Below are 27888 nucleotides of genomic sequence, written 5' to 3' on the forward strand. Positions count from 1 at the left end.
TTCCAGTGCCACAATGTGAGTGTTGTTTCTCACTTGTTGCATAGGTTTAGTTATCATGCTTTGCCAATCTTAATATCCCTTTCATCGAATATCTTTCGAGATAGGATGATAATATCTTTTGAGTATGTTTATTTTGTGATCTAGTCTGTCCAGCTACAAGAGTGGTTCTACGCATTTTGCAATGAAGAACCATCAAGTCAGCAGACATGTGATCTACCCAAGTTCAATGAAGAACTCATTAATATAAATAACTCTGTTTTATTGCTTCTTAGGCAAAAAGTACTTTTACTTCAACTGTTTAGGTTGCTAGTGATGCTTTGTTTGGATTTACTTATCCAAGCAGTTCAAAGATATGTGGAAGACTTTCCAGCTGTATCTTAGAACATAGAAATTAATATTTTAATTTCCCACGCCACAACTCATGGTCTCCAATCCATGTTGCCATTTCAAAACACGATGCTCTATAGCTCGTCCTTGCCAATGGTTAACTCCAAAGGGATCTTTCTTGATCATTTGCCAGTGTTTATGCGTGTAGCATCAATATTTAGCATATCTTTATTTCCTTGAATCAAGAACTATTCCTATGTACCTTTTCAAGTACCATAAGTTTTCTTTGATCTCAATCTAGTTGATCTTCACTTAGATCAATAGATATTGGTATATGTTCTTTATGCCTAAAGTCATACGATACGTTTTGGGCGATCCTCATATTATATCATACATGATAAATTCTTTTGCAGAATAATTCCCAATTGAATTCTATTCATGTAATTTTAGCTCATCTAGTTTCAGTAGATACTAAATCCAGCTACATTCTTTGACATATAATATAGGTTAAGAATCTTACTTAGATCCTTTGATGTTTAACTTAGTAAATGCTTATACATAGTTCAAACATCTTTTACTTAGATTTATTCATATGGGTCGAATACCTCCAATGGAGTCTTTCGTGTTTGATTTAGTAAATGCCATTACTTAATCCAGAACAATATTATAAGATATTTGTGAATGGATCTTAATACCCACTATGCACTAAGTTTCGCCTTGGTCCATCATTGATGAATAATTTCAAATCTAAGTCATTAGCACTTGAACGTTATTCCACAATAGAGAGATATGTGTATGACACACATAGGACCAATTAAGTTTTATGTACTCCCACTAAACTTCTTATACATCTATAAGAATCATGTACATTTTATGAAACTAAAATACTTATTAGTTTCACTAAAATATAGTTCCAATTCCAAATTGCTTGGTTAAATCTGTACTTAGATTTCATAAGCTAGCATTCATTTCAAGCATTATTTGGATCCACAAATCCTATGACATGCCATGTACATAGTTTTCTTCCAACATTTGATTGAGGAATACGTTTTGTCATCCAATTGCCATATGTACCAATATGCAATCATTGCTTGAATTATAGACTTAAGCATTATGATTTTGCATGAGGTTTCAACACAATCCACACTATGAATTTGCTTGTAACCTTTAGCAACTAATCTAGCTTTGTGTGTGAACACAATTTCATGTTTGATGGTTTTTATCCTTAAAACAAACTTGCAACCAATAGGTGTGAAACTATTCTTGCAAATTAACAAAATTTCAATTTTGTCATCAAAACATTGAGTATGTTTTATGGCCTCTAACCATTTAAAACATTTGAGTCTATATATGGCCTCTAACCATTTTAGGGAATCTGGGTTTCGTCATAGCTTTCTTACAGGTCACAAACTCATTAATCTACATGATAATAGTTTGACTGTAAGTTGTAGGTTTCTTCACTATCTAATAGAAGAATCGCATAGCTTCAGTGACCTGAACTCCATGTTTCTTCATATCTAGTAGAAGAATCTCATAGTTTCAGTGACTTGAACTCTATGCCTACTTGGGTATAGAACATCAAACAATAGAATATCAATAGCCACTTGAAAGTCCTTTGAATATTCTGTTCTCCTTGAAGCACTTGTAGAGTCTTCTAAGAGATGTCTATTCTTTAAAGCCATTTCTAAAGTCCTTAAAGAATAAGTGTTTGGATTTTCTAAAGAACTTCGAAAAGCCTCCAGAATGTCCATTTATGTTTGTTGTTCGCCTCGAAGACTTTCGAGGTCCATTTTCTCCCACTTGTCATTTTGGAAACAAATCTCCAAAAAGACATTTATTTCGAGCAAACAAACATTATGTTCTAAAAAATTCGTGGTAGGAACAATACCCTTGTGTCTCATTTGAATAAATCACAATGAAACGTATATCTATACTTGGGCCTTAGTTTGTTGAATAACAAACAATAAGCTCCCACTGAGTTTAGGAACTCTTTAGATATATTATGAAAAGATATTCTGAAATTACTTTTCAATAGCTTTGACGAATTTGGTTTAGTTTGGTGGTAGTTGAGCATTTTGTTTAGAAATTATAGGAAAAGTCTTTATGATCCATCATTGATCGAATCAAGTACTAATCGACTTCGATCATTCCAACATAGATATACCATATCTTATGGAGCTAGATCGTGAAATTTTAACACACAATCATTGATGATCATTCTTGGTATAAGTAATCAACAACATGATTTAACCTGGATCTTTATGACTTCTTGCCAAGTGGATTTTATACTTCTGAATCTTTGAACTAGCCAAACAGATTCAAACTTATATCACATTGAGTAAATAAACCAATATTCAATCAAATCCAGGTGATATAATAAAGTCATAAAATATTTCTTTAGCTTTGAACTCTATTGTCCAGGCGTTCTAACAATAGTTCATATCTTTTGTTACTTTCAACAAGTAAGACTAGCTTGTCTTGAATTGATCTAGAAATCAACCAACTTTCAAAAGCCCATCAAAATAGAGCTTTTGAACGTTAACTTGTTGACGTGGTCTAAGCAACAATGCCAAAGATTAGTGGAACTCAAATCAAGGGGTTGATTTGAACCTACTAAAGTTTTAATTGTTAAAGAGTTGTTTGTTTTTAATCAAGCATATTGACTCAAACCGTAAATGACCATTTCATTCAAATAAACAAACAAACAAGCATTGTTTTCGTTCTTCTGAATGTGAGTCTTTCTGTGTTTGAAGCAGAAATTTAGGTATGCTGATTATGGAACAAAATAGCCATTAAGTTCAAGCCTTTGAAAGGACTTAAAGCAAACTAGATGACCCTGCAACTAATGTAGCATTGCCATGCTTCATTTCCCACTTGTAGGTCATTAGTGTATCCTAGCTTCCATTGTTTGAGTTATTACCGAAGTAAGAACCTCAAGCGGTGTATGATACCAACGAAGTATGATTGCTAGGTCACATCTCTTTAAACATAAACTTATAGGTAGAAACGAAATCGTAATATTTCTTTCATTTGTTCCTTATTTTCCTATTTCTTGTACCCTTTCTTATAGTCTTAAGAATTGAATTCTTTAGTGTTGACTTTTATACATTGTTTAGACATGTCCAATGTCACTCCAACAAGGTTCTTACCATTTAATTTATGTTGAATATTCTGTTTCAACTAGATGATCTTACCAGAAGCTTCTAAAGTTCTCTAAGCATCGATCTATTCGAATGTCTAGGGACTAGACTCATTCAAGAATTAAATGGACAAAGATATTAGGTTGTTAACCATTGGTAAAGCTGAGCGTTTAAACTCAATGCTTTATGATCTCAAAACTACTGTGTATTTTGAATTCACAAGCACCAATTGGTTTGCCATTCGATTTTGATATCGAAAACAACCATAAAAGTCGCTAAAAGAAACGTACATTTTAAATTGCTCATTTTCTCTCATTTCCGTGAATCGTTCTTGGATTCACTACCAATCGAGGAAATTTACTATTACGTTTCTAAAAGGGTTTACTGCAGTGCAAGATATTTAATTATAAAACAATAATTAAAACATACATTGAAGCATGCAAAGTTTAAACATTTATCATGAGTAATAACTTGAAAATTAAAGCATTCATGCAATTTAAACAAGTTATTAGCATTTTATTCGAATTTATTGTTCCGACAGGTGTGAATAAAATGATTCCAAGACCCTAAAATCATTGAAGAATTAAGCACATTATGTATTTGACTCAATTCTAAAATATTTTGGGTAAGCAAAATCCTTTTGCTAATAGTCTAGAAACTACTCTTGGTTGATAGGTACGTCTAAGAACTTATTAGGAAAACCTATCGAATTTGCCACGACATAAAAGGACTCCTTACTTATATCGTCGAGTTTTACCAAAACTAACATGTACTCACAATTATTTGTGTACCTTACCCCTTTAGGATCAATAAGTAACACCTCGCTGTACGTAAAACTATTACTAGATTGATGTAAAGGTTATCCAATTAAGTGTTATTTTGGCATGGCACCTTTTAACTCAATTTTTTTTAAAACTTTGGAACTTAAGGTTCTTACTATGTTGGTTAGATTTTAAGTGAACTAAAATCCTTAATCATGCAACATAATCAAGCCACAATCTCATGCATATTTAAGACATATTTAAAAACAATAAATAACTTAAAGCATGCATAAGATAAATGTGATCTAGTATGGCCCGACTTCATCTTGAAGCTTCAACTTCAAAGTCCGTCTTGAAAATGATTGGAAACTTCGTCTTGAATTTCACCGTGGGAGGCGCCATTTTCTTCAAATAGGATCAGCTATAATTAAACTAATTACAACTATTTGATGGTACGCAGACCATATTTGAATTGAAAAACAAATTTGGTGCGTTAGACCAATTACATTCAAATTAATGGTACGGGAGACCATATTTTCTACCCTATTTGGGCCATACTAGTCACTTCATAACCTGCAAAACAGTACATATACAATATATACCATTCACCCATTCATTATCATGAATGGCCCACATAGACTTTGTTAGTAAAACCACATTGTATGCATCCCATAAATATTTGCAGCAATTAATCAAGGGCACCAATAATCTACCAATTATTCAGTCCTTATTAATTTTAATCAAGTTGTTTAACCTTAAAGGATTTGTAGACCTAATCAAGAGTTTATGACTAAAATTTCTCCCACTAAAACCAATAACTTTATATGCTTTACTAATTTTAAACATAAAAATGTATTTCTAGTCTAACCGGAAACATACAAGTTCAATTAAAATTTAAAGCTCATATTATAATTGAATCCATTTATTTAATTTATTTTTCAGTTGAATTAAATGAATTTAAATTAATTCAAGGTTTAATTTTAGTAAAATAATTAGTATAAATAAAAATTTATAATAATTATAATATTCAAAATTAAAATCCGAAAAACAATTTAAATTATTAATTTTAAAATTAATTAAAATTATTTCCGAACTAAAAATCTCAAATTAAAATTCAAAACGATTCAATCGTAACACGACGAGCAATTGAGCTTGCGCCCAAGTCCCATCGTGTGCACGACTGGTCGCCGCACAAGGCACGCATAGCTCCACGCAACACGCAGCCACAGGCCACACACACACGCAGCCATCGCTGGCCACGCTGCGCGCAGCCTCGTGTTGTGTCGCGTCTGCTGCTGCTTTCCCTAGCGAGGCCTCGCTAGCTGCACGCGAGCCAGCGCGAGCCAGCGCGAGCTAGCGCGAGCCTTCGCTCGCTGGCGCGAGGCAGTGTGCGGTGTGGCGCAGCTCGCTTGCTGCCCACAAGCGACTGCTCGCTTGCCTTGCCCCTCGCCCACGCCCATCGCATAGCACACACGGCCAACACCTTTGCTTCGCGCGCGCGCCATGCTATGCTGCTCGCTGCATTCGTACCGCACGGGAGACGAGCTCTCTTGCTCGTCGTCGCGTGCCCGCACTATACAACACCCCTTAAGGGTAACACGTAGCTTCCTTTTCTTTGTGCGTGCAACATTTATGAGCGTTTTCATAAAAAATTTTAATTTTTAATTTCAAATTAACGACAAATTAAAAAATCATATTAATTTCATAATTTTAGGGCGAAAAATCGAAAATTTATTAATCAATTAATTTCAGATTAACATGGATTCAAATCTAGGTCATAAAAATTTAAAATTTATCATAAATTAACAATTTTTATGGTGGATTTTAATCATGGATACCTAATTAAATTATTAATTAATTATGAAAAACAAATCAATTCTAAATTATTCGAATTTCAACAAATTAATCATAATTACAAATTAGGTTGTATAATTAACAAGTCTAGGCATTCATAATTGTTAAACATATACTGTAGGTCAATCAAAAACTCAAGATTTATCAACAAGAATCGCAAATATTCAATTTAACATCTTAAATTTACAAACTTTTGCGTTCGAAAAACTTAAACCTCCGAAAAGTCATAGTTAGGCTTCGAATTTGGGAATTCTGGGTTAGGCCGAAAAATATTAATTTTGTCAAAATTTTAGAATGTCTTTTACATGCGAAATTGACACAAAAATCACTCGATTTGGTTGAGGAACGAATATTCTGCCGAAAAACTGCGTACATATAATTAAATAAACGCAATTTGCAATTAATTACGAAAACTAATCACCCCTTTAATTCCTTGCAAATTTGTAAAATTTAACCATGTTCATGCAATTTAGATTATGAAAATAATAAGAGGCTCGTGATACCACTGTTAGGTTATGATACATATGAATAAACATAAATCATGCGGAAAAACCATAAAGCCAGGAAACATATTATTAACACATAATCATTTAGCATAATTTGTAGCGTGCACTTTGTAGCGTGCCCTCCCTAGCTGCGCCCGAACCGAACTAGAACAAGTCTTTAGGACTCCAAGTGTCGTCCCTCCGTAGATAGTCCACAGCACGTCCGGATCCGCCTTAAGCTTGACCAACTAGAATCGCCCTTAAGGTACTATAAATTTCGGCTAATAGGGCAAGAGTGTATGGCTGATTTTTCTTGAAAATCTTACCTTTGAATACTTGAATCTTACGTATATAAATTTGTGACCCTAGGCACATATTTATAGAGTTATGGAAAAGGACTTAGAATCCTATTAGAATACCAATTTAGTTTAATTAGAATCCTATTAGGACTCTTATTAAATAAAATCTATCTACTAGGATTAGGATTTAATCATAGAACAAATTCTAATAGCTTTAGGATTTGTATTGTACACAACCGTACACGAGCACTAGCACGAGCACGAGCACCACCCGCGCAAGCCTTGCGGCCCATGCGAGTCTGCACTCGCTCGCAGCCCAATGCCGCAGCCCACTTGATTGCTCCGCGCGCGCCAAGGCCTTGCTGGGCCTGGCCTTGCGCTGGGCCTGGAGAGGCTTGGCTGTGTGTGATGCGTGTGGCTTTGTTGGGCGATGGCCCGGCTTCGTGCTGGGACTTCTGATAGGTGTATTTTCCGTCGTCGATAGAAAACAACCTATATAAACAATTTTTATAAAACCACTCAATTAACCGGCTAGCGGTAAGCAAAAGGATCGTCCCAAAGAAACGGTTGTTAATGAGTTTTAAAGTCAATCTAGTTCGAACAAGGATTTGGTTTTGAATTGTCACTATTAAGAATCTAAAAACGAAGAATTATGCTAAATTGAGTCAAGAAAGGGAAACCTTAGGGAGTCGGGGATAGGCTAGGGAAACCGGGGGAAATGAATTCAACTATTTAGCAATGGTGATCATGCAACGAAATGGTGATTAGGCAAATGGAATCTAAAGATGAACCCGCCACCTCTCGGATAGGGAACGTTAAGCGTCTAATCCATGGAAGAGCTTTCGCCTAATCCTAGATTAAACTAACTAGCATATAATAGGCACCACCATTTGATCACACAAGATAGGCCCACAATCTCTTGCCAAACCTAACCTATGGTTCCACGTGATTCTAATCGAATAGCACTTGCAACTACCACTCAACTAGCATGGATATCCTATCATCAAATCATATTTAATCACATGAATCAACCAAAAATCAATCAACAATTTCCCCTAATTAAGCCCCTAGATTCTCCCCTAACCCTAACCTAAATCTACTCACTAGTCATTCTAGAAATCAAGCAATCCATTAAGAATAAGCTAGCAAGCATGATATTGAAGGAGTAGGAGAAGAGAATTAAGAGTTCAATTGCACAATCAAATCAAAAATTGAAAATCAAAGTAACTTCAATCAATGAAATCAAGAATTCAAGAAATTAAGGAATTGAAGAACAATCAACAACAAAGCAAGAGCAAGAACAAACTAAGAATTAATATTGCAAAATTGAAGAAGAGTTAAGAAGGATTACAAATTGAAGCTTGAATGGAGGAGAGTTTCTCTCTCTAGAATTGCTGAAAAACTAACTTTGAGAATCTAAAATTATCAATTAAAATTCTCCTCCTAACAAAATAATCGAAAAATTTATTTATAAGTTTCCCCAAATAGAAGCCAAAATTCGAATAAGAGCAGCCCGCGCAACCATTCGGTCGCACAGACCTTTTGTGCGACCGAATGAAAAGAGTCATTCGAGCGCATGCTGGGTCCTGTGCGAGCGAAGGCAGCGAAGAACATTTTCTTCGTCATGTGCGACCGAACATAAAACCCCGATCGGTCGAATGGGAATCCTTTGGTTCAAGTCTCCTTCGCAGCTCCATTTGGTCGAACAAGGAAAGTCGTTTGGGCGCACAACTTTTGTGCGGTCGAACAACATAGGTTGTGCGGTCGAACAAAACCTGTGTTGTCGAATTACCCGGGTTGTGCGGTCGTTTTACAATCTTGGGACATTCTGTCTCAGAAATCCGTTTTGTGCGACCGAATGACAGAGGGCATTCGACCGCACAAAACTGGAATCTTCTTGAACTCCATTTGCACTACCTGTTCGGGCGCACAAAACGCCACTCGACCGCACAAGCCCTGTTTTGGCTCGAATTCACTTGTTTTCCATCATTTTTCATCAAGATCACCTATAAAGCACAAGATGGAACGAAACTTATAAATCTCACACAAAAAGCTACGAAAACTATAAAAAAGCATAAAAACTAACATAAAATCCTAGGCTAAGAGCGACATAAATGTCGCTCATCAAACTCCCCCAAGCTAAGCGTTTGCTAGTCTCTAGCAAACTAAACTCAACTAAGGAAGAATGAGCAACTAATCAGATTCTAAAAATTTACCAAAATCAAAATCTAGCAAATCTAATCAAGGCAAGACTAAAATGGAAAACACAAACCAAGAAAAGAAAGAAAGAAAAGAAGAAGAAAAGAAAAAAGAAGAAAAGAAATTAAACTACAAAATTCAAGATGGGCTTTATTATGGAACAAGTATAGAAGAACACTAATATTACTAATCAAATAAATGAGTACACGCTAACTAATGTCCTAAACCGAGTGAAAGATTCGAGCATCAAGCAAAGTGAACTAAGGGCAAGCACTAGTCAATCCCCCTACATCCGGGCATACCACGTCAAATCTCTAGATCTTATCCACCCTTGACAATAGCGTCTCAAGACACCGCGAAGGCACCAGAAAATCAATAATAGGCTACCCGACATCTTAGCATGACAACCTTGTTCCTTAAGCTTGACCAAATCCTCCCTCCACCGACAATGACTCAACTCAAAAGGGTCAAGAGGGCTTTTAGGGCGTAACCTAGGCTAGGTGTAAGGCGCGGAACAAATTTGGCCATTTGGTGCTCATACCTAAAGTGAAGCGCAATGATAGAACTTAACTCAAGCATTTTGAACCAAACACAAACTCGTACCACTTATTTGGGGTACCCCCAAGCTTATTCAACAACAATTCCAAACTACAACTCTTTTTTGTGTTTTTCTCTATTTTTGGCTTTTTCAAAACTTTTATTTCTCATTTTTGATTTTGCATCATTTATTCACTATATACAACATTCTTCCAAAACTTTGCCATTCATACCAAACAACAATCATTCCTCACCTTTGCATATTCATTCAAAACTAACAAACATCATAACACAAAGCTTCACTATCACTTCTAAGGGTGAAAATAAAACAAAGGTTATTAGGCTTGTAATGTGCACATAAGAAATGAAGGGTCAAGGCTCAAATGGCTAGCAAAGGGGAAAATGCAAACAAAAACATATGAGAAAAATAAGAAAATAGAGTCCTAAACTAAAAAGAAAAATAGTCACCGAAAGAAATGCCTCTAACGTCCCCTAAAGTAGTTCGGTCGCGGTCTCGGGAAGGAAATGGTCAAACTAGGGAGACAAAAAAGTCAATGCTAAGGATCCATGCCACTCAAGATATGAAAATGTGTTTGGGCTTATTTTTGAGCATGAACCTCACAAGGGAGCAAATACCATTCTCTTCGGCTTCAAATCACTAGAGAAGTCGACACCATCTTAGGACAAGCCAATAGTTCATGACGCATGCTACCCATAGTTCAACCAACTTTCTTGACACCAAATCCTAGACTCGACCCAAGACATTAAGAACCGTGTAAACATCTACCAATTAAGAATAAAAGCATTCTAATCTACAAGTTCCATTTTTATATGCCCCAATCAAGAATATTGCCTAAGAAAACCTAGAAAAACTTGCCTTGACAAAAAAGGAAATCAAAACAAAAGAAAAAGGAAGAAAATAAGAAAATACACCAAAAAGGGAAACAAAAAGAAGCAAACAAAACAAACAAAAAGAAAAGAAACTAAAATCAAACTAAATCAAGCTTAAAACAAAGAAACAAGCACATAATGGTATGATTCATAGCAATGAGCATCGACAATTAGCCAACCACACAACAAAACTCCCCCCAAGCTAGAATCAGGCCATGTCCTCACGGCCTAAAACCAAAGGAGGGGCACAGCTACCCATCCAACCAAATGCCCCAACATGATGTATGCCCGTCCCAAAGAATGCATGTGAGATAGAAGGATGTTACCGGAATTGTCGTGGGAGCAAGTCCCGCAAAGAGCCGGTAAAAACCGAACAAACTCACCAAGGTATCGACGAACAAGGCACATGGTGGATAGTGTGAACCCACCGCAATGAAACCAATCCATAAAGAACACTAAAAAACAATCAAGAAAAATGTTAGTAGACAAGGCCAAAAGGCCAAAACAAACACAAAACAAGCAAAACCCATCACCATATATACAACCACACGAAGTGGCAAGAAGATCACACCAACAAACATCAAACATTCCCCATAGCAAACCCCTACTCCACACTTCTCCCCCAAGCTAATCACAAGCATACCATCACATCAAGATGGGGGAGAAATGGAGGGAACCCTAAGAAGAAGGGCCCGGGGGATGCCCTTTACCCTTTGCATCATAAATCCTCCAATGTTCATTCCGCTCAAGACGATAAGCAAGAGCCGCGTCATCGGTGAACGGGGTGAAATTGTAGGTGGGGTCCACATCGGGATAAGGCGGCCAACTATATTCGGGCCGAAGGGGGTAATTGCCATGGGGTGGCTCTCCTCGGGGGCCATCCCAACCACCCATATATCCCCTAGGCCATCCGGTGAAATCCTCGGGCCAACCATCTGGCCGATCAACCGGTGGGGGAGTGGGATACATAGGGTCACCTTGGTAGTCACTCCCGCCCATCATGGTATAATTATAAGGCGGAAAAGAGGGGGGAGTGACACCGGGTTGAGAAGGTCCCGTCCAATATGGGTAGGTGGGTGTACGCTCCTCAATCCAATTAGGGATGGGCCCTTGTTGGGGAGGGTGGTAAGGGTAGTTGACATAGGGGGCAAAGTCCCCTTTGTCAACATGAAAGTAGTACACCCGCCTACCATAGTAGGACGAGTCAAAATCGGGAAATGAATCCCTCGTGCAGCTCCCTTGAGGAGCAAAAGAGGCCAAGGTACGAGCTTGGTCCTCTTGCCCTTGCAAGATAGCCGCAAGGGTGGATTGCAAACCCGTCAAATCAAAAGGAGATGAGAGAGGTATACCACCCGCATTCGGGGGAGGACTTTCAGGCGGACCTTGAGGTGGACTTTGAGGAGCTTGAGTGGAGGTGTCGGTGGACTTTGAGGTAGTGGCTTTGGCGACGGCAGCGGCGGCGAACTTCTTATGCCGCGGAAGCAAGAAACGGACATTCTCGGACCAAGAAGTGATGAACGGGTGCGGAAGAAAGCACCAATTGGCTTTTTTCACAAGCCAAATCCATTGCGTCTCGTTGGTGGTGTAGTGGAGCCAAGTAGCATTATACATCGCCCGGATGTTTAAGAACTCACCACCGGCCACGGGAGGCAAAGCATCCCATCTCTTTTCCATGAGGGTTGTTCGGTAGAAGCCGAACAAGAAGAGTGAGCATGCCACCAAGGAGGATGTCGGATTTGTTCAAATGGCTATCCCGCACCTCAATGATCCGGGAAATGAGCAATTGCCCGAAACCGAGAACACCTTGCTTCTCTTGAGTGGCCAACCCCAAACCACCAAGTTCCGTGCCCGACAAGGCACCGGTAGCTCCCTTAGAGAAAAGAGCATAGATGAGGAGGCGGCTCATGATCCGGATGGCCGGATGATGGAATGAGGAAGACTTAGCCGAGGCGAAGAAGAAATCTCCAACATCTCCGGTGAGCTCTCTCCACCAAATGTTTTCATTATAGTCATTAGCACACTCGGCCCTCGGATTCACGATGTAACCGATATTCGTTGTGATGAAGAAGAGGAAATTCATTTGGTTGTTATTCAACTTGTATTGGCGCCCGAAAACTTGGAAGCTCAATTCCACTACTTTGTCACCATCCTCATCTTCTACAAAGTTCTTTCGAGCCGAGAAGAGGAACTCCAAAGTCACCCTTTGTATGTAGGGGCACTCATCTTTGCAAACTCTTCCCACCCTAGGCCCTTGAGTAACTTGTCAACCTCGGCCTCAACCCCCAAGCTACGAACGCTTTCCCGATGAAAGAACTTAGTGGGCTTAATAGTCCTCTTGGAAAGGACGTCAAAGAAATCCCAAGAGCGTTGCTCGGCGAACTCAATTCCGTAAGTTTCCATGTTCGGAGGGGTTGGTGCCGTTGTTGCTTTCCTCTTTGATGAAGAGGTGATCGCGGCCTCGGTTGCGGCGGGGTTCTTCTTGGAGCGTTTTGGTGCCATTGAGATGAGTGGATGCTAAGCAAAAATCTACAAAACAAAAAGAAACGAACCAAGACACACAAAGAAGGATAAACTAAGTTAGTTCACAATCTAGGACAAACGAACTACTACAAGAGCTAAGGTTAAACTATCTTCATCAATTCATCATCAAGCTCTAAACATTACACAAACTTCTCAACAAGCTTGAACTAACCACATTACTCCATATTAACCACCACAAACAATCATCATTACTTCCACAAACAAATAAAATCAAAGTATCCCAAAATCTCATTAAATCATCTCAAAAAGTCTAGAGCTTAAATGGAATAAGGAATTAAACATGCAAAGCTCATCTAGACGATTAAAGACTAAGCATAACACAAACATGCATCAACTAACACCCAAAAATAAAAAATTTCAGAAAAATCAAAAACAATATCAACATGGTGAAAATGGAACGGAATACAAGAATTAAGGGAAAGAAATCATCACCACAAGCAAAGGAAGTACTGTAGGATCGATCCCAAGTATCCTCAAGAGCTCCAATTCACCACACACACACAATTATGAACAATTTCACAAAAAACCCCAGAAATTGGGGATTTTGCAAAAAAAATGAAAATTTGGGGATTTTGGGGGTTGGGATGAATGAGATTGAGTGTATTTGATGAATGGGAAGTGCAATTAGTGAAAGGAAGTGAATGAATTTTATGAGGAGTAGTGGTAGCAAGTGAGAGAAGAGGGAGTAATGGAGAGGAGAGTCGAGCAAATGAAGGGAAATAAAGGGAGGGGCTCGCGATTTTTTGAAATAAAAACATCAGAAACAGCTCCGCCAGGCTGTGTGATCGAACAGGAAGAGTCGTTCGGTCGCACATACCTTGTGCTATCGAATTTGCAGAGCTGTGCGATCGAGTGCCAAAGATTTCCCATTCTGCCTCAAAAAGAGTTTTGTGCGACCGAACAACAGGACACGTTCGGTCGCACAAAACAAATTTTTGCACTATTTTCACAAGCTTCCTATTTAAATCGAAAAAGAAACTAATTAATGGAAATTAAAGCACAAAATCAAATAAAAACTAAAGCTAGGAGTTAGACAATCGGGTTGCCTCCCGGGTAGCGCTCGTTTAACGTCATTAGCTTGACGAATCCCCCCAAAGCTCATGGGGGGACAAGAATGAGACCAATACACGGGTTGCCTCCCGGTAGCGCTCGTTTAACGTCATTAGCTTGACGGACCCCCCAAAAGGTCAAGGGGGGTCAAAGACAACCAAACAAGGGTCAACACTAGTCAACATGCATTTCTTTGCCCCTTTGGGCACAAAGATCTTACCGACGTCACCATTCAAGAGGCGGAAACCAAATAATCCACCAACATGCCCCTCCTCGGGACTCGATGGACTCTTAGCTGACTTCTTGGCTTTCTTAGCCGATCCATGAAACACTTTGGAGGGTTTAGCTCCATTATCATCATCAACATGCATTTCAAATATCTCGGGGATGGTTACAACATCTTCAAGCTCATCCCCAAGCGCCTTTGGGACTCCATGGACATTCTTGTCATCAAGAGAGGACCTAGCAAGCTCATTAGCACACTTAGAAACATGAAAATTGTTAGAAGAATTAGCACAAGAGTGGTTGTTCTCAACACAAGCAAGAGTGTCAATTTTCATGCAACTTTTCATTTTAGAGCAACAATGGTCATCAATTGAAAGCTTGAAACTAGCCTTGGCGTCTCCCGCTTTCAAAGTGATTAGTCCTTCTTGCACATCGATAAGAGCACCTGCGGTGGCCAAAAATGGCCTCCCCAAGATAATGGGGGTATGGGCATCCTCATCAATGTCCAAGACGACGAAATCCACAAGGAAAGTAAGCTCGCCAACCACTAGGGGAACATCCTCAAACTAACTTTGAGAATCTAAAATTATCAACTAAAATTCTCCTCCTAACAAAATAATCGAAAAATCTATTTATAAGTTTCCCCAAATAGAAGCCAAAATTCGAATAAGAGCAGCCCGCGCAACCATTCGGTCGCACAGACCTTTTGTGTGACCGAACGTCAAAGAGTCATTCGAGCGCATGTTGGGTCCTGTGCGAGCGAAGGCAGCGAAGAACATTTTCTTCGTCTTGTGCGACCGAACATAAAACCCCGTTCTGTCGAATGGGAATCCTTTGGCTCAAGTCTCCTTCGCAGCTCCATTTGGTCGAACAAGGAAAGTCGTTTGGGCGCACAACTTTTGTGCGGTCGAACAACATAGGTTGTGCGGTCGAACAAAACCTGTGTTGTCGAATTACCCGGGTTGTGCGGTCGTTTTACAATCTTGGGACATTCTGTCTCAGAAATCCGTTTTGTGCGACCGAATGACAGAGGGCATTCGACCGCACAAAACTGGAATCTCCTTGAACTCCATTTGCACTACCTGTTCGGGCGCACAAAACGCCACTCGACCGCACAGGCCCTGTTTTGGCTCGAATTCACTTGTTTTCCATCATTTTTCATCAAGATCACCTATAAAGCACAAGATGGAACAAAACTTATAAATCTCACACAAAAAGCTACAAAAACTATAAAAAAGCATAAAAACTAACATAAAATCCTAGGCTAAGAGCGACATAAATGTCGCTCATCACCTTCGTGTGGCAGGCCTTGTCCGATGCTAATTCGTACGATACGCTTCCGATTAAATTCTCGATTCCGGAATTCATTTCCGATACGAACAGTATTTAATATTTCCGATTCTGTATTTAATTTCCGTTTCGAACAAATATTTAATATTTCCGTTTTCGGAATTATTTTCCGATTTCGATAATATTTCCGATTCAGACAATATTTCCGTTTCCGGCAATATTTCCGATTCCGGCAATATTTCCATTTCCGATAATATTTTCCGATACGTACCATGTTTCCGTTTCCGGCAACATCTACGACTTGGATAATATTTATATTTCCGATACGATCCATATTTCCGTTTCCGGCAATATCATCGTTTCCGGAGTATTCATTTACTTGCCTTTGACGATCTCAGCTCCCACTGAAACCAAGATCCGTCGATTCCGAATATCCATAGATGGAGTATTTAATGCCATTAAATACTTGATCCGTTTACGTACTATTTGTGTGACCCTACGGGCTCAGTCAAGAGTAAGCTCTGGATTAATATCATTAATTCCACTTGAACTGAAGCGGCCTCTAGCTAGGCATTCAGCTCACTTGATCTCACAGAATTACTAACTTGTTAATTACTACTGAACCGCATTTATTAGACTTATCATTAAATGCATACTTGGACCAAGGGAATTATTTCCTTCATTTCGAAGTGCTTCAGAAAATCCGAACTTATTCTTTAAGGACTTTAGAAGTGGCTTTAAAGAATAGACATCTCTTAGAAAACTTTATAAGTGATTCAAGGAAAACGGAATATTCAAAGGACTTTCAAGTGGCTATTGATATTCTATTGTTTGATATTCTATACCCAAGTAGGCATAGAGTTCAAATCACTAAAACTATGAGATTCTTCTATTAGATAGTGAAGAAACCTACAACTTGCAGTCAAACTATTATCATGTAGATTAATGAGTTTGTGACCTGTAAGAAAGCTATGACGAAACCTAGATTCCCTAAAATGGTTAAAGGCCATATATAGACTCAAATGTTTTAGATGGTTAAAGGCCATAAAACATAACCATTGTTTTGATGACAAAATTGAAATTTTGTTGATTTGCAAGAATAGTCTCACACCTATTGGTTGCAAGTTGGTTTTAAGGATAAAAACCATCAAACATGAAATTGTGTTCACACACAAAGCTAGATTAGTTGCTAAAGGTTACAAGCAAATTCATGGCATGGATTGTGTTGAAACCTCATGCAAAATCGTAATGCTCAAGTCTATAAATCAAGCAATGATTGCATATTGGTACAAATGGCAATTGGATGACAAAACGTATTCCTCAATCAAATGTTGGAAGAAACTATGTACATAGTATGTCATAGGATTTGTGGATCCAAATGCTTAAAAAGGAAAGCTAGCTTATAAAATCTAAGTACAGATTTAAGCAACCAATTGGGAATTAGAATAGTATTTTAGTGAAGCTAATAAGTATTTTAGTTTCATAAAATGTACATGATTCTTATAGATATATAAGAAGTTTAGTGGGAGTACATAAAACTTAATTGGTCTTATGTGTATCACACAGATATCTCTCTATTGTGAAATAACATTCAAATGCTAATGACTTAGATTTGAAATTATTCATCAATGATGGACCATGGCGAAACTTAGTACATACTGGGTATTAAGATCTATTTAAGATCTTATAATATTGTTCTGGATTAAGTAATGGCATTTACTAAATCAAACACGAAAGACTCCATTGGAGATATTCGACCCATATGAATAAATCTAAGTAAAAGATGTTTGAACTATGTATAAGCATTTACTAAGTTAAACATCAAAGGATCTAAGTAAGATTCTTAACCTATATTATATGTCAAAGAATTTAGCTGGATTTAGTATCTACTGAAACTAGAATGAGCTAAAGCTACATGAATAAAATTCAATTGTGAATTATCATGTATGATATAATATAAGGATCGCCAAAAATGTGTCGTATGGCTTTAGGCATAACGAACATATACCAGTCTCTATTGATCTAAGTGAAGATCAACTAGATTGAGATCAAGAAAAACTTATGGTACTTGAAAAGGTACATAGGAATAAGTCTTGATACAAGGAAATAAAGATATGCTAAATATTGATGCTACACGCATAAAACACTGGCAAAGGATCAAGCAAGATTCCTTTGGAGTTAACCATTGACAAGGACGAGCTAAAGAGCATCGTGTTTTTAAATGGCAACATGGATTGGAGACCATGAGTTGTTGCGTGGGAAATTAAAATAATAATTTCTATGTTCTGAGATATAAATGGAAAGTCTTCCACATATCTATGAACTGCTTGGATAAGTAATTCCAAACAAAGCATCACTAGCAACCTACACAGTTGAAGTAAAAGTACTTATTGACTAAGAAGCAATAAAACAGGGCTGTTTATGTAAAGGAGTTCTTCTCTGAACTTGGGTGGATCACTTGTCTGCTAGCTTAATGGTTCTTCATTGCAAAATCTGTAGAACCACTAATGTAGCAAGAAAGACTAGATCACAAAATAAACATACTCAAAAGATCTTATCATCATATCTCGAAGAACATTCGATGAAAAGGATATTAAGATTGGCAAAGCATGATAACTAAACCTATGCAACAAGTGAGAAGCAACACTCACATTGTAGCACTGGAAATCAAGCAAAGCTTTGAATTCCATGAACTGTTTTAAAAAATGGGTTTGAGGCCCATGGTTGTAAAATATTAGGGTTGAACATTTATCATATATGAAATGTATTTTCATATTCCATTTAATCTTGGTTTAGTATTAAATGATGAGTCCCTTCAATTTGACGATATATTCAAGATAGACTGTCAGGACCAGTCCTGTGACTATGAAATGTCTATCAAGTGGACTTGAATGTCAAAAGTTGAAAATGGTCCCTGGTCGGAGTTTTCTATAAAGATGAACGCATAGAAAACGTTAGGCGACTAGAATGCCAGATGACTAGTAGTTCTGTTTCTTGAACTATGTGGACATGACAATGTCGTAATCATTTGCATAGAGGACATGACATGACAATGACCAACCGTCGCACCGTAAAAGGAGGCTATAAAGGCAACGCTCAGCTAATCACCTATCAAACGAAGTCTAATCTCAAGATCGCAAGATTGGGATTGTCCTCCCATAAATCCGGATGAGATGCTGAAAGTTGTACAAGGCCACTCGGAGAGCTAGAAACTGTAAAATGCATGGTCGTGCTCAGATGAATCATAGGCTATGATTATCTGTTTATTTGATCAGTTGAACTCTGAAACCGAGAAACACCTCTGGAGGTAATAAGGATGACAACTCTTACCTTATGTTCAAGAGCAAGCATCGAGCGACAAAGGAATTAGAAAATGCACACTTGTCCCTAAGGACAAGTGGGAGACTGAAGGAAATAATGCCCTTGGTCCAAGTATGCATTTAATGATAAGTCTAATAAATGCGGTTCAGTATTAATTGACAAGTTAATAATTCAGTGAGATCAAGTGAGCTGAATGCCTAGCTAGAGGCCGCTTCAGTTCAAGTGGAATTAATGATATTAATCCACAGCTTACTCTTGACTGAACCCGTAGGGTCACACAAATAGTACGTAAACGGATCAAGTATTTAATGGAATTAAATACTCCATCTATGAATATTCGGAATTGACGGATCTTGGTTTCGGTGGGAGCTGAGATCGTCAAAGGCAAGAAATGAATACTCCGGAAACGATGATATTACCGAAAACGGAAATATGGATCGTATTGGAAATATAAATATTATCCAAGTCGTAGAGGTTGCCGGAAACGGAAACATGGTACGTATCGGAAAATATTATCGGAAATGGAAATATTACCGGAATCGGAAATATTGCCGGAAACGGAAATATTGTCAGAATCAGAAATATTATCGGAATCGGAAAATAATTCCGGAAACGGAAATATTTAATATTTGTTCGAAACGGAAATTAATTCCGGAATCGGAAATGTTAAATATTGTTCGTATCGGAAATGAATTCCGGAATCGGGAATTTAATCTGAAAGCGTATCGTACGAATTAGCATCGGACGAGGCTTGCTAGACGAAGGCCCAGCACGAAGCTAGGCCGTCGCCCAGCAAGCCACACGCATCCAATAACACGCCAAGGCCTCGACCAGGCCCAGCGCAAGGCCAGGCCCAGCCAAGGCTTGGCGCGCGCGCTCAGCGATGGGCTGCGAGCAGTGGGCCTCAGCGTGGGCCGTGAGGCTAGCGCATGGGCGTGCGGTGCTCGTGCGTTACGTGTGTGTGTGCTATACGAATCCTAAAGCTATCAGAATTCGTGCATAGATTAAATCCTAATCCTAAAAGATTAAATTGATTATTTAGAGTTCTAAAAGGATTCTAATTAATTAATTAGTATTCTAACAGGATTCGAAATCCTTTCCATGGTTCTATAAATATATGCCTAGGGTCATAAATTTATACACGAGTTTTTCAACAAGTATTCATACAATAAAACAGTGATTTTTGAGCAGAAAAATTAGTCACTTTCTTGCCCATTAATAGCCGAAATTTATAGTACCTTAAGGGCGATTCTAGTTGGTCAACCTTAAAGCGGATCCGGACGTGCTGTGGACTATCTACGGAGGGACGACACTTGGAGTCCTAAAGACTTGTTCTTGTTCGGTTTGGGCGCAGCTAGGGAGGGCACGCTACAAAGTGTATGCACCTAAATTATGCTAAATGATTATGTGAAAATAATATGTTTCCTGGCATTATAGTTTTCCGCATGATTTATGTTTTGTCATATGTATCATAACGTAACATCCTGCTTAGCCATATCTCTTCTTCTGAATAGAATAAATGACTAACTTTAATATTGGTTGGACATGACATCACTAAAGCACTAGTTCGACAATGAACCCACTGACAACGAGAACACAATTCAAACGCGTCCTAGGGGAAGTTGGCGCCACTTTGGGCCTTCTTTCCCACTTATTCGATGCATGTAATTTAGATGGTTGCCAAATTGACCACCTTGTACATAAAATTTCATTGAAGAAATAACAATTAATCCCTTTGCGATACCCACGAAACTTATAATCAAAAATTGAACTTAAAAGATAACAAAAGGAAATTCGATGCTTTTATTAATACTGCAATGATAACGCACTACTACAAAAATAGCCTAAGAAACCGTGCAAAATAAGGCAAAGAAACCTCACTTTATACGGTGCCTAGGTAGTAGGTCTCTTAGCATAAGAGACCATAGTTTTTGCCTGGTTTCTTTGATATCTCTAAGAAACCGATTTTGACAGAAAACTGATTTCTTAGATCATGTTATGTGAATTTAAATACAAAGAATAAGAGACCGAATAAAGGAAATGTGCGGTTACTTTGACTGAACTAGGAAACCACTTTGTTACAAAGTGCGGTTCCTTTGACTGTACTAGGAAACCACTTTGTTACAAAGGGCGGTTTCCTTGACTGTACTAGGAAACCAGTTTATTACAATGTGCGGGTCCTTTGATTTTTTTTTGTGTACGGTCTAAGAAACCAGATTTATTAAATATCTGGTTTCTTTGATTTCTGGTTTTTTTATTAAAACGTGTGTACCAATAAATTATTGACATATAATATATTTTCAAATTACATGATACCTGTTAAATTCCATCGAATATCCAAATTGGCTCAATGGTATGGTAATAATCCCTCAACTCTATATTATATGCATAAAAATTCTCCAAACCGACCAATGTACCAAATTCTTGTTCTCCAAAGCAATAAATGAAATAAAACTAATGTAATATAACATTCTCCAAACTCTAATCACAAGTTCAAATCTAAAAAAGTACTTCAAATGTATTATCTTGCTACGAGATTCCCAAAATATTTGTTAGAAAGTTTCAATATGTACTAGCTACAAAGGTCATTCATGATCAACGTCTAGCAAATCATTTTCTTCATCTTCATCAATCTGATCATTGAGAACTTTTTTTTGCTTGAAAAAATAGGTAACCAAAGTATCCCGTGTCTCGTCAATTATCGCTTGAGAATAAGTGGCAGGAACTTGAGGAAATTACTACTCCCTCCGTCCCAGAATAGTCGTTACACTTACCTTTGCACAAAGTTTTAGGTGATAAGTGGTTGTTTGATTATCAATTGTTATTTTATTGAAAAAGTGTATGTGATTGGAGTTAGTGGGGTATTTTTTTATTTTAAATGAGAGAGGGGGTGGGGACAAAAAAAAATAGTGGGAAGAGAGAGACAATATAATAATTGTGGGGTCATTCCTTATTTAGAAGTGTAACAACTAATCTGGGACGGACGTAAAAGGCAAGTGTAACAACTAATTTGGGACGAGGGAGTACATATATACAAGACATAAAAACGATTAGGATAGATATATGTTAAAAGATATAAACTAATCAAGTACATGTGAAGTAAATTTTGTCAAGATGCTTAATTCTGCGGCAAAGGATAATAATTAAGATTAGGTGAATGTTTTTTAATAGCAGGACACATATATATGACACTTGATGTAGACAAGATCCATATTTTAGGTTTTGATATCATCCAAAAAAACCAAGGTTATGAGAATTTACGGGGGAAAGTGACAAAAGAATCCAAACGAAAAATTCTTCAAGTGGACAAAACAATAAGGTTTAACATTCATAATTCCTCATGATGATGCAGAATACACATGTCAAGGATTACTTAGAGAAATACCAAGTTAATTTGTAGTTACAAACTCATTATGTTAAGAGTTTTGAGGTAATTGTATGTGGTACTCTGAAGCATGAAAACTGCTGACACATCAGTCCCACATTTTCTAAGCCAAATGTATTTCTTGATGACGATGAACCTCACATAGGAAGGACCATACGTAGATTGAAATGCATTCAAATAGTTTTGCTTCTATATTTTTTTCCTGAGGGGTGGCAAGAGAAAACAAATCACCACTATAGGTCTGGCAATACCATGCCTGCTAGCAGCAGCACAACACGGCTGAGAAACATTGTTAAAGGCTTAAGATGTAACTGAACCATACTCGATCTAACTCCCATTATGTAACTGACTGCCCCTACTTTTTACACTTTGCTAATTGGTTTAAATGGGTGTTGCAGGGTATAAAATAAGAGCATGTGGAGTTTATAGCTGTGGATTTGTAGAATATCTGGTTTGAGAGAAACTGTGTGAGATTAGGAGGGGAGGGCAGAACCCCTGGGGTACTGTCTGCAGGCTCGATCTGCTAGCAGCAGCGCAACACATAACTTAGATTATCCATGGGGTAATTCAGTTGTAAATGCTTGACTATTGGTTTAATTTGGTTGAAAATTTCAAATTCAAGTGCGGATTATCCCGATTGGTGATAAAAGAATGTTAGCATTTTGTTTAATTTTTGGTGGTAGTTGATATAATTGTTGCCAAATGTTGATTGAGGAGGAGGGGGTTATTGAGTGAAAGAGATTTAAGCGAATTTCTTAATCCTCTAGTTATAAAATCTATACAATCTGATTCATGGGTTGGAACTTACTTTAATTTATTTCTCTCAAAACATAGTATATTGCAGTCATCAAACACATCATATAACCTTTAATTCTGATATATATGCTAGCTGGTTTTTAATGTTGAATTTTATATTCTAGGAACCGGTATTTGTTTCTCCAAACATAGTATGTTAAGTTATAATGATGATAAGAAGAGGAGATCGTCCTTCTTAATGTCTTATGTGGATCTGCTTGTAATAGATTATGGAATAGGTTTTTAATTATTTATTTTGCATCCCTTATATGAAAGGCTGAAATCTATCAATTTGTTCCCACACTTATGGTTTACCACAAACATAGATGTATCTATTAAGCTATGAAGACTTAAGTGATCTAAGGAATCTAACTCTTTAAAAATTTCATTGTTATCTACTAAAATAAGCTTATTGATACCGTTTGCTGGCCTCTGTATAAATCATCAAGTTTTGTTTCAGAATATAGCACAACTAGAGGGTTAATAGTTTAAGGAGTTTGGGGGGGGGGGGGGAAGGAGGGAAGGGGCAGATGTCATGCTATTATTTTGCTTCGGATGACTGATAAAAAATTATTATTAGAAGTAAATCGGCTATTCCCCAAATGAACACAAATACGCAACAATTAACTTCCAACAGATTATAAAAATGACACTGCATACTGTACACGTAAAATATGACTCCGGCGCTTGTTAAGAAACAAACAAAAAGTTAGTTGATGTGGGGCTAAGAGAAGTAAAATCACAAATCATGAGAAACCCCAAAGAACACAAGCTACTGATTCACTTTTAGGACTTCAGAGGCAGTGGTGCTTGTTAAATAAAAGGTCCCAAACAGACCTAAGGCACTTCAAATCAAAAGAACGGAAGAAACCTCAGCTAGTGTTTACTGAGGTTGAGTTCCTCCCTAATTATGATACTGTAAGTGTGTAAAAATGTTGGTGCTTTACCTTCTATGAAGGTAATTTTCTCTCGCCTACTCAATCTATTTGTACATAATCTTCTATTTATCTACTTCTATACAATCTTAAAATTTCAGATTTTTGCTATATAATCCGTAATTTTTTAAATTTATCGTCCTTTTGTATTGTTGAGTTTGATATTTATGGTTTGTTATTTTTAGAATGTTTTATTTAGAAAGTTGAAATTAGGTTACTAACTATTGGCATTATCTTCTATTCATTGTAAATTAATCAAAGTTAAGCTGTTTTAATTTTGATTTTGGATTAAATTAATTGCTCAAGTACTTGCTGGGTTGTGTAAGGGAATTTGGTTTTAACTTTTTACCGATACCAGGTTTACTGGTTTTATGAATTTCTATTCATTGAATTTACTGGTATCGGCAAATGTGGTTTAACCCTTCCTCCTCTTAAGGAGTTGCTAATATTGTGAATCCTATAGTTCATATGGTCAAAGTCAGGTTTTATCAATTTCCGTATTCCTATAGTAATCAAATGGTATGCAGGAAATAGTCTTGAGGTCTGAATCAAGTTAACAACATCAATTGCAGAATATACGATGTATGGGGCCTGTGAAGATGGAGCCCCAATATTCAGGGCAGTCAATGGTCATGCATTAGCAGCAACAACATCAACCCATGCAGCACATATTAATGCCAAGGAAGAACCAACAAGCTGCTGTAGCCATCGGACTTAATCTCTTGCATCAACAAAGATTAATTCAGCTACAACAGCAACATCAACAATTTCACCCAAAGAACTTGCCTCTCACTAGTTGCCTTTCATGTGCTTGTAAAGCTTTTTGATGGCTTATGTTATGTAACACCACTTCCTAGTCTTCCTAGTCTCACTAGTTTCCTTGTGGTTGCAGGGCTATTTTAATAATGTTTCAGAGAATCTCTGAGTTGGACCTCTTCTATATTTTGTTGTCAAGCATTATAACTACAGGTACCATTTTGTCTCTCATCAAGCATATAATCATTCACTTGAAATTGTTTTATGAGAAGTTAACAATTTTTCTATTTTCAGTGGAGTTTGTTTAGGAAAAGTTTTTTTATTAAACAATTTTCCCTTCTGCTTCTGTTTAGACTATAACAGTTATTTGCAGAGAAGAATGTCACTAATTAAACATACTTTAAAAGGTATGACTGACGTTTGTAACACATTCACATATCACATATCTATGAACTAAACTGGTGACAGCTCCATACAAATAATGAAACTAATGGTGAAAAAAGCAATAGACAACCCAAAAAATTGCGATTCTGAAGCTGCTATATTTAGAGACATTGTTTTAGAAGTGGCATGCACACACATTTTCACTCTAAGCTTCACATGCAATACCCAAATATATGTTAGAAGGGGTTGACAGTAGGTTGGATAGTGATGATTTTGTTGGGTTTTCTGGCCTACGTGAATGTAACAGACTGATCCAAACTATCTATCTTCTAATTATCAATAAATTTAATTCTATTAATTAGCCAAAAGTCATTCAAGTTATAACAGTAATGTCCAGAAGTTAACAAGCCTAAAAATCGGCATTTTCTTTGTAAGTTTTCATACTATATGCAACAAGGAAACAAACCTAAACCTTGAGAAATGCAGAACTCTGTAATATTCTATTATGCCTGTGAAGAACTTGAGTCCTTACCTCAGCATACGCTTTGAGTTCAGAAACTCGCTTCTCGACATGCATCTTTCCTTGTGATTCCATCAGTAAAAATTAGAGTAGATGTGTTGTCTTAACTCCACAGTTGCCAGCCATATTGTATACTCATATATATTTGAAACTGTTAATCTAAGTGGAGTTTTGCTTTCATATATGGAACTTAATTATCTAGACAACACTTTTGTTAATTTTATTTTTCAATATAGCGCTTAGGGTAATGTTAATTCTTTCGTATTTAATTTTTTTCCCTTCTAATATTACAACCTAAAGAGTACGTAAAAGTTAGTAAAATTTTAAATTACAACCTAAAGAGTACTTAAAAGTTAGTAAAATTGTTCTCGACAAGATTCAATGTTTTGGTATCGATCTACAATATCATCCATCCTAAAATCCAAAACAACCCTCCCTAAATATAGATTTATTAATCCAATTTTAACAACCATGTCGTTTTCTACTATATCAAATAATTTAACAGTCTTGTAAATTGATAATGACAAACTCTGAAATAAATATAGTCTTCTATCAATACACAGTTTGACAAACAATTTTGATTTCAATCACATGATTTTACATCCATGATATTTTCAATTTCAACTCAATTTCAATTTTCATAATCTGATAATCACATTAATTCAACTTCAACAATAACTTAATAGGAAAATTAGTCAAGTAACAAATCAGTAAGAAAAACCAAATTAATCATAGTACAAATTAGTCACAGTAAAAGCTAATCTTTGGAATAAACTAATTTACTGCCTCAATTCCTCAACTAAAGCTAGTCGAATCAATTTTCATACATGAATAAAATTCATTTACTGCTTTAACAGATTTATTATTTGATTATAAATTTTATCCATCAGTTTGTATTCCTCTAGCACCAAGAAGTAATTAAGCAAATACAATACATTGAAAAAATTATTAACATTAACTAATTCAGCCAAAATATCAAAACAACCATAACCGAGAAAGAGGAGGTTGTCACCTGTCAGAGAACCGCCACCGACTGGTGGATTGTAGTTGCGGCGGTCAAGCGGGTCCGTGATTTAGTCGAGGTAGAGAGAGACCAAAGCGAGAACCACCGTCGACTGCTTGTGCTGTTAGCAAGATATGTATGTCCTCTAAGGTTTCTTTTAAAATTAATTTCAGATGAAATTTCAACCAAAATTTCACTCAAACACAAATTAGGAGAGAAAATTGTAAAATTAAATTAGGGAAAAAGGGTGAGAAGAGGTATTACCTAAAATTACAAGAGCTGAAGAACTGGCGGCAGAGACGGAGGTTGTACGTGGTGGTGGAGACGGTGGTTGCGAATGCGGTGGAAGTTCCAATCAAACCACGAAGTAGAAGAAATTAGGAAGATGGAGAAGAGATTGGGAAGGAGAACGTGTCGCCCTTCGCCGGAGATGGTGCGGTGGTGAATTGCTTGAGATCTGTGAATTCGGTTCTTGATGAATTAAAGTTAGGTTTTACGGATTAAAGAAAATTGAAGAGAAGATAAAATTGAAATCGTCCAGGAAGAAGTTATTTTCTTTCCTAACTCTGCACGGATAAAGGGTTAGGCGGGAATCCAAAAAGGCCAAAAAACAAAATCACAACCTCAATTACATTAAAAAATAAAAAAATATAATTTTATGTAATATATATTGGTAAGAAACTGGATTTAAAAGATCTACGGTTTCTTTGATTCTTTGTTAATTATAATATTTTCTAGGAAACTATATATTTTAGGTATCAGGTTTCTTTTATTTTTTCTAAGAAACCACACTTCTAAGATAATCGGTTTCTTTATCTAATAAACCTAATAAGTGACTCATACGGTTCCCTAACAATGGTTCCTTAGCCCATTTTTGTAGTAGTGACGTCTTACATCCGTCAATAATATTGCTTTCATTTTTCCAAACCATAATTGAACTAATAACCATAAATAGTAGCTTTGCCACTTTATTAATCAACAAAATAAATAACTAAGGATTACATTTCTCTAAAGGTTAATGTCATCACAACGATCAACTCTTTTTTTGTATTGCTCTGGAGTAATCTTGATTATTAGGATCATCCAAGTCTTCTTCCGGATCAGAATCTTCATCCATAGCCTCATCATCCTGTTGTGGCTCACTATCAACCACATTGTCCTCTTCAAGCTCATCCTCATATCCACTAGAT

The 27888-nt window shown here is 37.1% G+C and overlaps 1 protein-coding gene across 4 annotated transcripts; it reads right to left on the reverse strand.

The window, feature by feature from the left end:
• Nucleotides 1–8159: 8159 nt before the first annotated feature.
• On the reverse strand, nt 8160–27609 carry LOC110775836 (uncharacterized). Of its 4 annotated transcripts, XR_008932758.1 has the most exons (4): nt 26963–27423; nt 26708–26819; nt 10820–15480; nt 8160–8872 (listed from the first exon to the last, which is right to left on the reverse strand). XR_008932758.1 is itself a non-coding variant. In XM_056843506.1 (3 exons), exon 3 carries the CDS (start codon nt 12165–12167, stop codon nt 11172–11174), a length of 996 nt encoding a protein of 331 aa, XP_056699484.1. In that variant the 5' UTR covers nt 12168–15480; nt 26708–26852; nt 26963–27609; the 3' UTR covers nt 8160–11171. The 4 variants fall into 4 exon arrangements, 2 of the variants coding, with proteins under 2 accessions (XP_056699484.1, XP_056699483.1); XR_002529888.2 differs by having other exon boundaries at nt 8160–10948; nt 26963–27395; XM_056843506.1 differs by having other exon boundaries at nt 8160–15480; nt 26708–26852; nt 26963–27609.
• Nucleotides 27610–27888: the final 279 nt, after the last annotated feature.

The sequence above is a fragment of the Spinacia oleracea genome, chromosome 4, assembly GCF_020520425.1.
Source record: "Spinacia oleracea cultivar Varoflay chromosome 4, BTI_SOV_V1, whole genome shotgun sequence".
Lineage (NCBI taxonomy): Eukaryota > Viridiplantae > Streptophyta > Magnoliopsida > Caryophyllales > Amaranthaceae > Spinacia > Spinacia oleracea.